Source organism: Polyodon spathula, chromosome 10 (assembly GCF_017654505.1).
Source record: "Polyodon spathula isolate WHYD16114869_AA chromosome 10, ASM1765450v1, whole genome shotgun sequence".
Classification (NCBI taxonomy): domain Eukaryota; kingdom Metazoa; phylum Chordata; class Actinopteri; order Acipenseriformes; family Polyodontidae; genus Polyodon; species Polyodon spathula.
The window spans coordinates 39,910,675-39,928,781 of record NC_054543.1 but is presented as its reverse complement, the minus strand read 5'-3'; the positions used below and the strand labels follow the sequence as shown (position 1 = coordinate 39,928,781).

At 36.8% G+C, this 18,107-nt stretch overlaps 1 protein-coding gene and 1 long non-coding RNA gene across 2 annotated transcripts in view; both read right to left on the bottom strand.

The window, feature by feature from the left end:
• Positions 1-1,138: 1,138 nt before the first annotated feature.
• On the bottom strand, positions 1,139-5,464 carry LOC121322295. The gene is made up of 3 exons (XR_005951019.1): positions 3,879-5,464; positions 2,892-3,060; positions 1,139-1,680 (listed from the first exon to the last, which is right to left on the bottom strand). It is a non-coding gene; the product is annotated as an uncharacterized LOC121322295 (long non-coding RNA).
• Positions 5,465-13,525: 8,061 nt separating this feature from the next.
• The window catches only part of LOC121322304 (kalirin-like), a 152,184-nt gene continuing 147,602 nt past the window's right edge, over positions 13,526-18,107 (bottom strand). Inside the window, 4 exon segments of the mRNA XM_041262089.1 lie at positions 13,526-13,966; positions 15,436-15,568; positions 17,039-17,280; positions 17,578-17,819. Coding sequence (XP_041118023.1) covers positions 13,883-13,966; positions 15,436-15,568; positions 17,039-17,280; positions 17,578-17,819 — 701 coding nt within the window. The 3' untranslated portion in view covers positions 13,526-13,882.

The window sequence follows — 18,107 nt, the reverse complement described above, 5'->3', positions numbered from 1 at the left end:
TAGTTATCACTGTGAACATTTCGGCTGCTCTTCAGGTATTTATCTAAATGCATTAATGATACCGTACTCCAGAATATGTGTGTGTCATTTGTTTTATTGATAGTTAAATTGTTATATTTTAATTAGCATATATATATATATATATATATATATATATATATATATATATATATATATATATATATATATATATATATATATATATATATATATATATCCAGGCTTGCTCTAAACAAGATTATTGGTTTGTAGTGTATGAAACATTTTTGTTTTATTATTGTTCAATAAACGCTGCTAATTTTGTCTACATCAGTCTTTTTCCCCGTATCTTACGGTAATATTCACAACTATATGCCCTACTCCTGATTATCTTAGATTACTTATCGTACAATGAAAACGACTGTGCTATGTACAGAGTATTGCGCTGAGGATTAGCCTAGAACAGAACTCACCGGGGTGACAATTAGCCTGTAAAACCGGCATGATGTTCCACCTCCCTCTTGTGGCCAAAATGAATTGACACACTGTGCCGTTCATGAGAAATGCTTGATAAGCTCCATTTCCTACAATAGTTTGAGCACATGCACAATTGATAACATTTTCTGTGAACATGCTAATTCTGCAGCTTTCTTCGTTGATAGCTATTATTGTTGTTATAAATCGCTATACTTCTCTAAGCTTGCCTGCAATCTGTGGCAGTTGTCCGAGTGTATATATTTCCAGGTTTTAGAGAAATTGTGAGTTACATCAAATTTGTGCCGACTCCGTCTGCTCTATTTTATAACATAGATCTGTTTGACAAAATTACATTTTCCACTTTCTCATGCTAAGCCGTGTTTAAAATGACCCTTCAGTAAAGTTAAACAGCCACAGTTAAGGGACAATATGAAAATACATATAATTGATGAAGAAAAACTATGAAACAGGGGCAATAACATTGTGTGATTAAATAATCTATGCCCTTAATGAAGATAATTTGCAGTGACATTTTCACCTATAGAGCATATTTTGGCTTACCTGCAGACTATAACAAATCCATGCAGTGGGAGAGGACAACGCAGTAGAAGAAACAGCAGCTAGTGTGTATTCTCTTTATATTGAAATCAAATGAAACAATCTAATTGGGTGGATTGCTTTTAATGGAAAGGGTAGTGCAAGTAATATACAGTATTGAAAGTCTTAGGTACACACACACACACACATATATATATGTTTGTGGAAAATAGAGGAATTTCTATTTCATCTTATTAGGAAGCAGTTGGGAATTGCTTCACGAAGCAAAGCAGATGAGGCATTATTTTTTCATCAGTACAGATTTTATTTTAATTGTCATTGGTAGCATTTGTCTTCAGTATTATTTACATTTAAATAAAATATGTTGTTCCCTTCAATAGTAAGCATAAAAAGAAGGCGCCAAAAGAAAGTTTTGCCTTATAAACCTGGTCGCTTATCCTCTTTGCTGCAGGATGGATTGTCTCCATGCTCATTCTGCTGACTACAGCAGCTCTCCAGGCACAGAAAGCCTCTTTAGATAAACCTCCCAGCCTGCTTTTCTATAGGTCTGTGCATCTTCCACTCGATCTGAGGCTGCCAGAATTCCTCTTTCCACAATGATGATATCAGCGCTATTCTTACCGATTACTTCTTCAGGGCTCAAATACTGCTGGCCCAGATCATCTCCTGAAAGAGAATTAGGAGGGTTTTAGCTACACTTCACTTTTAACTAGTCAGCATCTTTTTTATAAAAAGGTCAACAGATACATCAGTTTTCTTTAAGTTTGTGACACTAACAAAGGAAGGCTACAGGTACATATGTGGAATACAGTCACATGTAAAGGGTGAGGCTGTTGAAGACTTCCTCCCCCATCCAGTTTGTGATTTCCTAAACTTTGAACTATATCTTTACTATGGGTAGCTTTTTTATATATATTTTTTACACACACATATATACACTGTATAATTTGTAGGTAACATTCTACAAAAACATCCACACAACCTCATCACGTGTCTCACGTTAGAAGTCCTAAAATTATTTTTGTTAGCGTGTATAAACATTTTAAAAAGACAGCTAATGATACCGTCAATCTGTTTTTTTTTCTCCCATTTGTCATCCATTCCTTTTACTTCTCTAAACGGCTTTGTCGTTTTATCAGTGCACTATCATGTGTTGTAGTTTATGTACCAGTACACCGAAAGCAGCATATACTTTTAAACAAAATTACCCCTTTAAAAAACAAGCAAAACCAAACTTGTACTGCCTTCTGACTGCAGCTGTACTCCAGGTGTCATATGAAGAAACTCTGGCTTGCTAGTTAATTTCGAGCCACTTATAAATTCAAACTCTTTACTGTTGTCCAGAATATATTACTGCATTCTTTGTATCCACTAACAACTGCATAAGGATCATTACTGATTCAGTAGAACACTTGTTCCATAACATTATACAACCTTAACATTTTAATGACGGATTCCTCTTTTCATTGTAATTTTGTGTTGGATGTTTTGGGGATCTTAAACACTTTCAGAAAACAAATTTAATAATTAAAAAAAGTGCATGGGCATAAGAAATGTACTACAGAAAATACAGTGTTCTCTAAAGGAAATATATTTTTAAGCAAGCATCAGTCCAACATACATTTCAAATTATCCCAACTAATTGAGACTAGTTGGTGTTCTTAAATATGGTCAAATTATTTCAATTACATTTTCAATCAAGAAGCCCTCAAAATAATCTCAAATACAGCTCTTGTTTCATTCAAAGATATAAAAATGTACTGTACTATACATATAAGAGATATACATGACAGGTCACCAAGGGGCTGATTGTATAACATGTTACCTACACAACTAAGAAGACCTTTCTTTTATAACAATAAAAAACAACAACTCACTGCAGCTTTAGTGTAATCCCCAGTTGCTAATGAACTTTGGGAGCTCATCTGTGTAACCAACAGGCATCCCCAAATCACAGACATTCCCACCTCTCTTTCACCACTCCAAGCCCAGGAACCACATGTGCATTAGTTATATGAGACCAGGAAGACATCTTGTAAACACCACCTAGTGAATGAATACATTAAGAGAATTTTAGTAATATTTACTGAGCATCAAAAGAAACATGTCACTTACATTTGAGCATCAAAAGAAACTTAGCACTTATATTTGGATAAAATTCACTAGATGTGATCAAAAAATGACAAACACTGTTTTAGAGCCAGTGCAGTGGCTTTTTATTGTGCCGATAACAACTGACATCACTAAAACGTTGCAAAATGATCTGTCAATCTTAGGCAGGCGTTGTGGTTCTTGGTCTCCCAGTTTGTGGCCTGTCATTGACAGAGTGTGTCTGGTTATACCGTCTTGCCAGGTTTGAAATTGCTGGCTGTGAGCCCCCAAGTCCACGAGCCACAGTACGCTGCCCTAGTCCAGCCTCCAACATGCCAATTGCACGAAGGCACTATTCTCTTGACTCTTTTTTTTTTTTTTCTGTGATTTTCTTTATTGCTTTTATTCAAGCTTGAAATTCAACAAGCTGAAATCACTCCATATCCAGTGTCCAATCAACTCTCACTAATTAGGTGATTAAGTGCAGATGCTTCCATCATAGTCACAAGCGCGTCATGCTCAAGGATGAATGATCGTGCGATTAAGAAACCAAACATTTTGTCAACGTCCATCATTTATATACCTTTTTATTTAAATGTGTTATAATAGTGATAAATTTCTTTTGATAATCAGTATACTTTCCAAATATGTGGACGATCACCTTTTGCAGTGTACATAACAGACTGATCACAGCAGCCCTTTTATTTCTTTTTTTTTTTTTTTTTTTTTACTATGTATGCAAGTCAAAGAGTGCCCAAGAAAGACAATGTTACCTTCATACTGGTGTTTCACTGTGTTCCCAATGTCTGCAAACTTCCGATCCTCAAACAGCAAAAACTCATGCTTTTCTGCCACTGCGTTCAGCTCCTTGATCACCTCTGGCTGGAAATCTTGCAAGATGTCAACATGAGTCTTCAGCACACAGATGTGCAGACCAATGGTGTCAGCCAGCTGGAGGAGTTCTTTGCAATCAGTGACATCAGCAGACAACCATTTTGACTCATTTAATAGTAGCAAGTCTCAATAATGCTACCCAAAAACTTACATGTGTCCAAATCTCACAAAACAATGCTGGAGGAAATATTACAGATTCACATATGGCCTCCTCTTTCATCAGTGGAAGGTCGAGGGCTGCGTTTGGATCCAAAATTCTGACCCCGGGGGACTTAATTTAGTAACTCCATTGCTGGATCATTACAGTAGCCATGTATCTCAAATTAAAGAAACCCACAAAACCAAACAAATATATATTTACTTTTTCAATGGCAAACACCGAAAAAAAAAAAAATAAATAAATAAAGGAAAGTGTTCCGAGCGCATTGTGTAACACCCAAGATTGGTAACTTATAGGAAACCATAAGGCCGTACCGTTCCACAATTTGTCATGCATGAAATATTTAATATTAAAATTTCCCCGGGCAACACCAGGTACTTCCGCTAGTTCTCTATATCGACGGAATTGCATTATGTTGATAGATACTGTTCACCACATACAATTTCAATACACGTTGTCATGCAGCTCTCCGGATAGAATCCCCTGCACGATTGAACGCATTATTGAAGCCGCTCACGCGATTGACACTTATTGATTTAAAATCGATTAAAATCGGACCTGTCTTAGTGTCCCGAAATTATGGTGCCATGTCAACCCTACTACTAGTACTTGCATCATTTCAAATTGAGGAAAACGTAATTCACATTGTGCGCCATATTATAAACAAGCTTTACGATGTACTGCAAACAGCTAAGTTAGCGTTACACAGAAAGTTAACAATTTATAACAATTACAAATTATACACAAAACAAGTCCACATTAAATACGATTTAATATCGATTTAGTAAAAACGGTGTATCCAGAGCTTGTGAAATAAGCAGATTCAGAAAAGAGAGCAGAAGGGTTTGGAGGGGTGCTAGAAAAGAGGAGTCGGGTATTCTTAATGAAAGACGGGAAGTATCCTCTCGGCGTGTAACCTCGACTAGAGACCAACGGAACGGTGCTGAGAAATAGGAGAGAACTGGATTAGAGAGTGTGGCTTCAGCTGATAGCAACCGGAGATTCATATAACAGCGCAGCACTCAGTTGCCTGTTGATCAGTTCTGTGTTGGCAAATAAAAAGTTGAGTTAGCTCTGAATCACTGTCTCGCTTTCCTCATTTCGTAGCTCGGTACAATATTTATTAGGCGGTTGCTTTTATAAGCTAAATCCGAAGATGATCGAATGTCACTCTTCAATTGGAACTGGCTAAACTTAAATTTAACCGCTTGAATTTCGTATAAGTGTATAACTAGTTCTTCTAGATGAGTCTTTGCTGGGTAAATGTGTGTATATTTTTCAGCACTTTCTTAATTCACAATATTCTCGTCCAGCTTTCACTTGGAGACCGTGCGTCGCTATTTAATGACGTATCACGGCTATGCTCTGGCCGGATGCCCGTTCTAATACATTATAGTAGTTAGAATTTTTTTGAGAGAGAGAGAGAGAGAGAGAGAGAGAAAGAAAAAAAAAAAAAAAACAAACGGACACCTTTATAATATTTTTGACATAAACAAACGGCTGGCTATTTCAGACACGACTGGGGCTGGTCATTAATAAACGCGAATTTAAATATAACAGTTGCTATTTTGTGACTGTGTGTTTGTTGATTTTCACAGCAGCAAGCAGTTGACGTGTCTGTGTGTTGTGTTAGGGAAAACACCTGTGCGGCTGAGGTAGGTACTCTTAAAAGCCTTGGTTCTTAATGTGGGAACTGGCCTGTACCCAATTAAATACCCATGTAAATGGGTTTTGCAATTTGTGTAGCAGCGAAGACACTATTTTGGGGACTCTTGTACTTAAGTTTTAACTAACATCCTGTCTCCACCTGTTAAATTAACCATAAACTATGAATTTATGCAAAGATGCAACTGCTGTGTCTTTTCCACAACATAAGCTTAAAGTTTCATTATTTAAAGTTAGAGGGTACACTACATTTCTTATATCTGAGCAGAAGGAACAAATCCCCTTGTCCCTCATTTCTTTAAATTGTAACTACTGTATGTATAAAAATAAAATAACTCAAGACATTTTAGAAATAAGGATGTTTATTAAACATTCAGTAAGAAACGCAAGTGGTATAATAAAAGTTGTTTGCAGGTTTACTATGTAAATGAAAAAGCTAAACCGTGTACAATGTTCAAAACACAGAAAATGCCTGTTCCAGTTAAATAGGTAACTTGCTGCTTATTATATCCCCATTGATGGAACAGCAAATCAGAACCCTTGCAATTTGCTAAGATTTAAAATAAATATGTATCTTAAATAAGTAGCACTAAATATTTAAACACTGTTTTTGTTGACTTGTATACAGGTTGAGACAGAAAAACCGTCAGCAACCGAAAAGTTGCAACCTGTTCAGTAATAGACCTACATGAATGTTTTATGCTTTTGTCCCTTAAAATTCAGTAATTTTAAGATCTTTTAAAAATCCTTAATTATAAATTATAATTAAAAACAGAGTAAAGCAAACATATTTGGATTACACTTTATACAAAAGTACACCTTAATATGTTTTCTTTAATTACAAATGAATTAGGCTATGTACAGCGCCATTTTACAAAGCAATAACATGCAAAATTAAAGTGAAGATGGCTCTTCCTGGAAACTAAATACAGTATTTGTTAAGGCTCAGAGTTATTTGCACCCTTTTTGATATATAGTGAGGTATAAAAGGCTTATGTTTTATTTTCAGCTATGAAGCATATATTTTACATTGTAAGTGCAAATAAGCTTGGTGAACAAGCTTGCAGAAGTTGGTTTCATACAGCTTTCCCTTACAGATCATGATTTTGTATAAAAATGCTTAAACAAATCATTAACCACAACCGAATAAGCAACAACACACACACAAATCACTTGTCCTCCATATTGAACCACAGGAGTTGTTTTCTTCTGGTTGTAAATAATAAAGCTTCAATAAACCATGTCCTTCCCTCTCACCAATGTGGTCAGCAAAGCCATCTTTAAATAACATACATTATTATTATTATTATTATTATTATTATTATTATTATTATTATGACTTCTTTGTAGGTGTATTATTTAAGAATGCTGTAATTATGCTATTACAATTAAAAATCCGGCCAAGTCAATCCAGTGGTAACAGAATCAGCATGTTAATTGAACCAAGCATTAGTCACATCATTTGCCCCATTAATTAAGTGCCTTTGCCACTGGCTCGCATGTCTATAGAAAAAGTAGGTTGAAATGCAGTAGCTTGTCTTGAATCTCCAAGGAGTATCTGGTTTGATCGTTCTTTTATTTGGCCGTTCCCCTGCCCTGTAAAGTATACTGCTGAAGAAAGCCTCACTTGGGGCAAAGCTTGTGTTAGTCCAGTACATGTAGCTTTGATTTATGCAAAATCATTTTAGGAAGCACTTTGTTTTTTTCATCTGCTTTCTCATCATGCCTAGGGTACAGGGATTTTATTAGACTTCAGTAGAATTGCATGTTTCAAGGTCTTCTGTAAGTTAGGCTTATGCATCAGTAATAAGTAACAACCACTATACTACATTAGTCATGTCTGCTTCCTCATACGGTCATCCACATATTTTACTTTCTACCTGCATCACCAATTAATTTTTGTTTTTACACATTCCAGAGTTTATAGATATCTCCATCTGTTTTGCAGTTTTCTAAAGGTTAGACTTTATATCTGCAAGAAAACAAATACATATGTATAAATACATACATACATACGTACATACATACAGTAAATAATTAAATACATACATAGTATACTTGGATGTGTAAAAATGAACATAGCTATTCAACTTTTGCTTGCTAAATTCTGTCTTTAAAAGAGTTGTACATGCTTCTGTTCTTGCAGAAACTGATCAAACATGCTTTTGTACGTACAGAAGTCTGAGTGCATTATGGAACCTTTGGTTTACCTCTGCTGTACAGGTATTCTGGCTGACTCGTGACTGGTATTGTGTTTAAATTCTGTTTTCACACACAACAAACAGCCCCGCAATGGGAAAAAAAAAAAAAAAAAAACTGGAGCCGAACCTTAAACAGACCTTGTACAGTTTATCCCTGTGTGATATGTCCCTGCTTATGTACTGCTCTTAATGTTTCGGGTAACACACATTGACTTGAATAAAACATAGAAGTAACCCAAACACTGTTTCAAACTGCATATGTTTTATGAAAAAGGCATGTTTGTCATATGATTACTCTACTTTATGATGTACTCTACTGTAGAAGGCCCCTTTCCATCTGCTATTATCAGTGCCTTGCATCCTGCTGTACGTACCCGAAACATTTTTCAATGTGTGGCCCATACTGCTAGTCATGAAGCGCTTGATGTTTGTTACAGGACGGACATCATTCTGCTGTCTACGCCTCTCGGTGAAAGAAGCCAATCTAGAGGTATCCAAGGGACTTTTGGAGTAAGCACTGCGGGAGCGTGCAGCCAGGGGTGCTGTAGGCAAGTGGAAGCAGTAGGTCTCTTTCTAGAGTTCACTGAAGGACTGCCTTAATGAAATATTTTGCAGCATGGCTTACTTCCCAGAAATAGTCATCAGGAAAACTGAAATCAAGTCTGCAGATGTTCACGCAGGTCTCTTACACGCTGTCATCCAAGAAGGTGGAGACCCCGCTTAGCATGACATATGCAAGGACTCCAAGACTCCAGATATCTGTACTCAGTACAACAGGAGATCCCTGAATTAGCTCTGGAGCAGCAAACTGGGTTTCCCAGTAGAGGGTGAATGTAGTACTGGCTTGTAATTTGAATGGCATCACCAAAATCAGTCAGCTTGACACAAGGCACTGGAATGTGGAGATCAACTAAAAGATTTGCTGGCTGTTGAAATACTATATATATATATATATATATATATATATATATATATATATATATATATATATATATATATATATATATATATATATATATATATATATATTTATTCATTCAGTAAACACAAACCGGTTTGTAATCCTAATCATTTGCAAATTATTCTTTGAGCATTACCTTTAGATCTAAATGTGCAACTCTACAGTTATGGAGATACTGGATAGCCTCCAGCGTATCTTTGATGTAAAAAGACACTTTTTCCTCCATGAGTTCATCGTGGTTTATCAGGAAATCAAAAAGCCATCCATCTTCCATTCTAAAAAAAAAAAAAAGAAACATGTAAACACTGTTTCTAATGCTAACCCCCTCCCACACACACACACAGTTTCATATTAACTTTAAACCAGACATACAGAATTTGAAAGTATAAATTACTAAATATAAATTTCTAGGTATGTATTGGCTAATAATCTGAATGAGATGCCGTCACCTTGAAGTTTGAAATACATTTTGAAACTCAGCGAATATACAATAATGCAAGTACAATTCAGCCTTAATTCTGACTGAATGTTGGAAAATCAGATATTACTTTACTGAATGGTGTCCCATACTTACAGTTCTAAAACCAATATAAAACTGCAGGGTGACTCATGGATGTCACAAAGACTAAGGAACTGGGGATGCAGCAGATGTTGTGTTATGCCTGCCTCATGTGGCATCTGGTCTTTCTTCTTCATCTTCTTGCTGACAAATTTGACAGCAACTTCCTTTTTTGGTAGCCTTGTGCACACATTTCTTTACTATTGAGAATCTGCCCCTGAAACCAGATTGATACACGTAAAACACAGGGGTCATTGTTAAGGTTGTTATTGGGTAGGACGATTGCATTTATAACATGAGGCAAAGTTTAATTGGGATGTGACGGTCATTCGGGAGTGATAAAACTGCACTTCATGTGACAGACCAGCTCTCCTGTATAAAGTCTTTCTGAGACTTATTAACTTGTGTGGTGTCCTGAGTTGAATTTAAAATCAGCTTAGGGAAACCAGAGCTAACAACTGGTTTTCTAGGTGCCGTTTTAGAAACCTATGTAAGGCAAGACTAAAGTGCATTACCCAAATGAACAGAAAAGTTTTTCAGTTTCCATCAACACCAGGTGGCAGCATTGTTCCATATTTATCTGCGCTTCATTACCATTGAATGTACATACTGAGCAATGTACTGTATGTGAAAACCAGAAAGAAAAAAAAACTAATTAGCTTTTAAAAAACAAAGTGTATTCTGCATATATAATTGGCTATGTTTATACCAACTTTTTGCATCCAAAATGGAACATTCGTTTTCTACAATTTTGACGTAAATGTCTGAAAATTGTATTTTAATCTGTATCTGAAATATATATTCTGTGGTCATAATGCAACCATTGAAAATGTAGAACGGTTCCCTGAAATAGGAATATTAACCATTATAAAATGGGTGTTCCCCTTTAAGACACCCGAAACTGAAAACTTAACTGAAAGCATAAACTCATTACTCACCCTGACAGTATTGTCATTTTCCTTCGAGAACTGCAAGCAAGGACGCAGGGACATCGAAGTTAATGGTTAACCAGGGTTATGATAATAGCGTTCCATTTCAAGTAGGGAATATTAACCATTATAAAATGGGTCAGTATACCCAAGCTGTAACAAGGGCATGATAACACTGAGCTACAAGCTAAGCAAACTGCTTGTGCTACAACAATCTTCTAGTAACTGAAACATTAGAATGGACTCACCTCTATTGTTCTGTTGTGACGGTGGACTGGGAAGCTGCCCTTAGTACTATCATGCTAAATCCAGGATTCTGCGGGTCAGGGACATTCAGCCGATAGAACCTGGCAAACGTATGGGAAGAAACCCAAACCGCTGCACTGCGTATCTCCTGGATAGATGCACCCTGGACAAAGCCCATGAAGTTGCCTGACCCCTGGTGGAATGGCCAGTGAGCTTCTCAAATGGGGGCAGATTGGCCAGTTCATAAGTAGTCTGTATTGCACATGTTATCTATTTGGATAGACGCTGTTTAGACAGAGTCTGTCCCTGGACTTAGCTCCGTAATGGACAAAAAATAGTTCTGACTGCCTCCAGCTTTTGTTTCTTTCCGCATAATATGCTAATGCCCACACTGGACAAAGCGTATGGAGCTGGCGCTCCCTGTCAGATTGGAAAGGAGGGGGATGAAAAGCCTCCAATTCCACCGACTGGTTAATATGGGAAGTCGAGATGTTTTGAGCAGAAAAGCCGGGTTAATACGAAGTGTAACATTTGTTCTGGCCTCTGAAAAAATTAGACAAGCTTTTGATATTGAAAATGCTTACCTGTCACTCACCCGCTTAGCGGAGGTGATTACAAACAAGAAAGACAAAAATTTGAGCTCAGCTGAATGCATGGGCTCAAATGGAGGTCTTGTCGGTGAACTAAGCACTACATTTAACCATCCAGTGAGGGACTACACCCTTCACTGGTGGCCTAAGCTGCCTAGTGCCTTTCAAAAATTGTCACGCCAGGAAGTGAGCTCCTGGGGAGATTGAATTGATTTTTATATGGCACACCATAATGGCTTCCAAATAGACCTCTAGAGTAGAAAGAGATTTCCATATTTCCCCTCATCAAAAAGGTCCTGTAAAAATTGCAGTATAACTGCCATAGGGCATGTAGTGGGTTCAAACCCCCAAGTCAAACACAATGTCTGAAACACGCCCCACTTGTAATCATATTGGGAATGAGTAGAGGCTGCCCTGGCATTTTGTAGGGTGTTGGTCACCCTTTTGATAACCCCAGACGGCTCAAATCCCGTTTTGGCACCAGAAAATACCTGGAGTAGGACTATGCAAATGGCTGCTTTCGCAGCAGAGCTGCTACCTCTTGAGCCACCTGAGCGCTGGCTTGCGGGTCTGTGACAGTTGTCATTGTCACACTCCGGAAAAAAGGGGGGCTGTGTTGGAACTCGAGAGAGTAACCAGTTTGCACAGTATTGAGCACCCAGAGGTTTAGTCTGGTAAGCAACAAGTATGCTATTGTGGTTAGCCAGACGTGTGGTAAACACACTAGTTGTGTATACTTTCTTTAAAATGACTTCCGTCAATCTGCACTGCTTATTCGAGCATGCCGCATACTTGGCTAGCAAATACAGACTGGAAGGCTGAACAAGCTCAAAGGGTCTCTACTGACGAAAACTTAGTAAGACCCAGCTTGTCCACTTCGAACAATGTACAGTGAGTCTACAGAATGGAAAACCACTAAAGCCGTTTTTATATATAACTTTATTTTTATATAGTGCCTTGCATAATGGATCACCATCATAAAGCACTTTACAGAGGTAGGCTGTGAACTATATGAAGAGTCACTTACAATAGGACATTGGTTTAACATCTCATCTACAGTATGGAGGACAAGGAGGTTAAGTGACTTGCTAAGGGTCACACAGTGAGTCAGTGGCAGAGGTAGGATTTGAACCGGAGACCTTCTGGTTACAAGCCCTGGACTTTAACCACTGGACCACACTGCCTAAATTACGTATTATAACTGGTAATAATTGGTCCAATTAAGTAATTTAGGGCACAGTTGGAACAAAAACCAGGGAGGACACCGGCCCTCCAGGACCAGGATTCCCCACCCCTGGTATAAAGTTTCCAGGTTCGGATGTCTTAAAGGGGAACTCCCATTTCGTAATGGTTAATATTCCCTACTTGAAAGGAAACTAGTTATTACGTTGCATTATTGTGCCTTCAAACCTGCAAAAATTCTCAAACGACAGAGCACATATCTTATTTATTGTTCAAATTTTGTACACACATGTTTAGAATATATGTCAAATATAGTGGCCTATATATATATATATATATATATATATATATATATATATATATATATATATATATATATATATAGCTGCTGTTATGTGGTCAACAACTGAACATTATGGTCTGTTGGAATGAAAATCCAGGTATATCTTTTCGGTTGTGTACAATGTTTATCAAGATACATTTCCTGATCTAAAGTAAAAAAACAGCATGTTTTAAATAGGCTATTCAAGCTTTATGTAACCTAATTTCTCACAGGCCTAATATTTTCTGCTTGCTTTAAATTGCTGTGGGCATTCATTCTCACAGCTTGAAATCCCAGCTTGTGTACAGTTAAAGATAATTGATTAGAACAGGTTAGAACATCCAGGCGGAGGGAAAATATTCTGGTGACAATTTATAACAAGAGGTGGGAATTGAAATGCAATTACATACTGTACTATTTCTAGTTTATTTCCAATGATAAATCTGTCACTTGATCATATGAACTGCCTTATTCCAATTCTTATTGCAAAGTGTTACCAGCATTCCTTTGGTGTTTATTTTTATTATAATATTGCAGCAGGTAGCCATCTTCAGGTGCAATCTTGTTGTTCTAAAACCCACCAATACCTGACATACAAGTTGAAAAACACTGGCTTTACATAGACATAAATAGACAATGTTTAACTTTTTGTTCCCGGGAATAGATAATGAAATTGGTCATTTCAAATGAAACACAAACAGTGAACTGAGGGAGGGGTGTGTTCCCAGCATGGAGGCCCTGCACACTGCTGGACTAGTTCACACGTTTGCAACCTGAAGCAATGCTAGCTTGGTTGCCATTTTAAATGAGTTGTGTTTAGAGAGGAGTTAGGTCTTGGTTAACCATGCCTTAAAGTTGGGGGGTGGTTAGGAGGGGTGAGTTTCCTAAATGACAGGGTGATGAAAAGCCCAAACTGGTCTTGATGTTTTCACCTAACCCATGACCCTGAGGTTCCTCCAGTGTCAAAGCTGAAGCTGAAACTTTACTGGTGATATTTTTGCAGAACGTCTAAGTGGGATTCATGGGAATTATGGAGGGGAGAAAATAATTCTTCATGGGCTGCATTCATTATGAGTTGATATACATCACTACCTCCATGCTAGTTTTGGGGTCTAGTTCATCACAATCTGACTCCTCAAAACTGTTAGTTTCCTGTAGTGCGGAATGAGAGAAAGCAAAGTTAGAGCTAAGACTGCAGAGTGCTCACATTAATATGCCTGGATGAGCAAGTTACTTGTCCTTGTAAGTGCTGTCAAAAGAAGGGAAATATTTTATACAGTATGTGCTGAACTAAACAAACATCTTAAGAATTTGAAACATGATAAAGGAATGTTACAGTACTTGACTAGGCTTCTTCAGGTTTAACATGTTTTGGAAAGCTGACAGAAAGTTTCTTGAAAGGTTCCATTACAAAGATACTGGATTTGATCATATTGTTCTCCCAATGGAGGCAGTGCACCTCTTTCTTCATCAAGAACCAAAGTATATGATAACCTCCTGTTCATTTTCTATGTAGAATACTGTTTATTGTTGACAACATGTACACTTTTACTATCAGTTAGTATGTTAGGTTCCTGTTAATAAAACATGGTGGTCTTAAAGCAGTGCATGCTATTGAACAGTTTAGTCATAACATTTTGGATTTGAGAGCCCGTTCACTCTTGGATCAGTTGAGAAGTTTGTTTCAAATGGATTGTGGTTCAGTTCCTTTGAAAGAGTGAATCAACATTACAAATGAACTCAGTACTTTACAGTTATTTACAGTTATTTATATTCCGGTTTGTTGGTTTGTTTGTTTCATGCAATGTTGTGATGTGACTTCAAAAGGAATTGAATTACTTGCATTTCTTTTTTTCTATTCAAAATGAACTGGGTTAAAACAGAATCATGTGTGAAAAGGACCTTTATTTATAAACATTTAAAAATGACCGATTATGTTATAATATAAAATAAATTCTTAACCAGCAAGTATTTCCATGCGGTTACATCTACCAAACTGCATTAAAAAATTAGATCAGGTAAAATAGACAGATCATCTCCTGTACCTTTTATTAATTGTTTTTGTTTTTTTTTTTAATGCAACCCCCCCCCCCCCCCTTAATAAACTACCTTAAAACCATTTAAGACCATCTTAAACTTTTCAGTCCGTTTTATGGATAGTTGTCGCTCAGTCTGTTCAATTCATAAAGCATAAAGTGAAACTGGTAGCATGCTTTATGCACAAAAATGCTTAAAATAACTTTATGATTTATAAAAGTAAGAAAAAAAACCCCCCCCCCCCCCCCCCCCCCCCCCCCCCCCCCCCCCCCCCCCCCCCCCCCCCCCCCCCCCCCCCCTTGCAAAAACATGAAGAAATGCCAACTTGCTGGAGGCATGAACAAGTTGGTAAGATTTAAAATCCATCTGTGCAAAACAAACACAATCTCAAAAGTTTCTTGCAGTTCCATCACAGAAAGATTAGTCAAAATTTCTTTTTTTGTGCTACAAAACCAGTGAAAAACGTTTTTTTTTTTTTTTTTTTTTTTTCCTAATGAGTGCAGTCCACAAAAAAAGTAAGCCGAGCTGTTTAACGCGAGTGGGGAGGCAGGTGGCCTATGGTTCCTAAATGCCTGCTTACTCACTTTAACAGGGGCCTCGTGGCTCAGAATTTCATTGAGTTTACAAGATCCATTTTCTACCTTTGCTTCACTTTTGCCACTATTCTCCTTTTCTGCTCTTTTTCTCATACGCAGGGTGTGCCAAGAAAGAGACTTCCTGTTATACCGAAAAATGCACCAGTAAAATTAGGGGTCACAAGTTTTGAGGAGAGGAGATGGGAGGGGGGAGGAGTGACATCATCCCTATTTCTTTAAAAAAAAAAATAAAAGATCATAGCCAGGCCACAAAATTACAAAGAAAGCCTGGGAAAGGGAAACATGTAAATATTGAAGAAAAAGGTTATTAACATATGCAGTAAATATTCATCAATTTGAATGTGTTCATGTTAATAATACTGCAACACCAAAAATCGAAATGGAAAGACAAAAAGTTTAATCACATATTCCAGCCCATTGGTAATCCACTAATCCATCTTCTATGTGTGAGTTCACAAAAGGGGTACGCTTTATAAAAAGTAACATACAACAAAACATTTTCAAAGAGGAAAAAAATGACCAGATATAATGTAGTCTACAATTGAGAATAATGCTTAATCATTTAGGGGTGGATCTTAATCAGTACGTAATGATCAGGCACAATTATGTTGTATTGTATTAATATATTTTAACTTGCATTGGGGAATTAGAGAAAGTATTAAATCTGCTAAATAATTCCTAAAAAGCAAACCACTGCAGATTGTGCAAGAAAGAAAAAAAAGCATCACTTTTTAAACAACTATAGCTTCACAAACTTGAAATCAATATTGCCTGATAATGGCTGAAACTGATTTTGATGCTTTAAACATTTGTAACATTCTAAGTTTCTAACATTAAAAGTAATTTGGAAACTTACTGCTCTGTAAGTGTAATATTAACTACAGCTGTTAAATATCACCTGTGAAGGTTTAGTAAGCAAAACAAGTTCAACTTATTTTTCCTCATTAAAATCATGCTCATGTTGAAAATGTATTTTACATATTTAAAATAATACATTTAAATTCTTAGTTACATTACAGGTACAATGATGAACATTGTGACTATTGTTATATTGCACAACCTGACTTCATTAATATGAGTTTCTTAAATAGTGCAAAATACTTTATACAGGAATGTATGGAAAAGAGTCTTGGCAAACAAAAACAAAATATATTTTTACAATATACTGCCAACATATTTAAAATCATGAAAAAAAAGGAAATAATATTAAAAAAAAATAAAAGCTGTACAAACAAATTGCCATAGACAACAAAAGGCATTGTTGCCAAATGTTTAAATGAAGCAAAACATATTCAAAACTTAAAAGGGAAACAAAACGTCCAGTCAGTTCTACGTTCTTGTAAGATTTGTTAATGTGAAACAAGTCGTGACTGTCTTAAAAGTCCTTGTATTTATTTTTATATATATAATATACATATACATTTACAAATATAAACAACAAAGAGCTGTCAAGCAAGACTTCCCCCGCCTTTAATCCATCATTTAAAAGTTTGTTCCAATGGACTTGTGGGTAAAAGCAGCAGGGGAACCCCACCATCTATTTCAATTCCTCTAAAATCCATACAGTGCTCCCAGGGTAGCCAAGTGTCACTTACTTGATGCTTCTTTCAACATTTTATTCATGGGACCCAGGATATAACCTGGAACCCAGCCTTCAGCAGCTGGGGAAATATTATTTGTAGGCCGGTACACTAGGAACATATTTTGCTGGTTGATTGCGAGGATATGCACCACCTCGCCCTGAATGACACATATCTCATTCTCTTTCAGTGCGTTGTAGTCTTGGGTCACCATCATAGTAGATGAGGCCCCATTACATCCAGCTATATCATTCTGTAAAAATTAGACAAATAAGAATATTAAAATGTTACCTATGTTACAGAATTGTATCATTTTTTGCCCAATTTAATTGATTTTCAAGCTGTGGAAAGTGGTGTTTTGGGAAAAAGTTCATACTAAATGGTGTGAATATGGGGCAACATTAATTCTGAAACAATAACTTCTGTTTACCAATGTAATTTATATTAAATTTCCCAAAACCCCTTTTCTCTAGATAGTTATTTTAAAATGTGGTCCTTGACAACAGTCTATTTCTTTTATTTTCAAGATGACTTGTTTTAAACGACTGACCTTTCCCTGTTCATTTCTGTCTTTATATTTATGGTGGTCATAGCCTGGGCTGCCATTAGAGGTAGATATCTTTAAAGGTGGTAGTGATGGGTTCCGGCTGGATTTTGGAGGTTTTTCAGCTCCGACTGGGGTTGAGGAATGGGGATGGTTACTCAACTGGGATATCCTACAGCTGGGCTGGGATTTCGTTAGTGAATGGGCACATGTTTCTTTTTTTTGATACTCTATCGGAGATTGCAAGGCTGCAATGAGAAAACAATAACATTATTCAGACATCGATTTTTTACACTACATAAACCACTTTCCAGCAAAACAAGTTTAGAAAACCACCCTTCAAAAACTTTTGTTTAAACTCAGGATAGCTCACAAAAGTACCCATCAGCTTCTTCCTTGATAAAACGAGCCCAAAGCCTTCATTAACTATATAGTTGCCTCATTGCTATATTACTATTTTTTCCTTCGGCCATTACCTAACAGGCGAAACAGTAAACTTCTATAACAAGTGGATTCGATGAAAGTAGAGGTTAAAC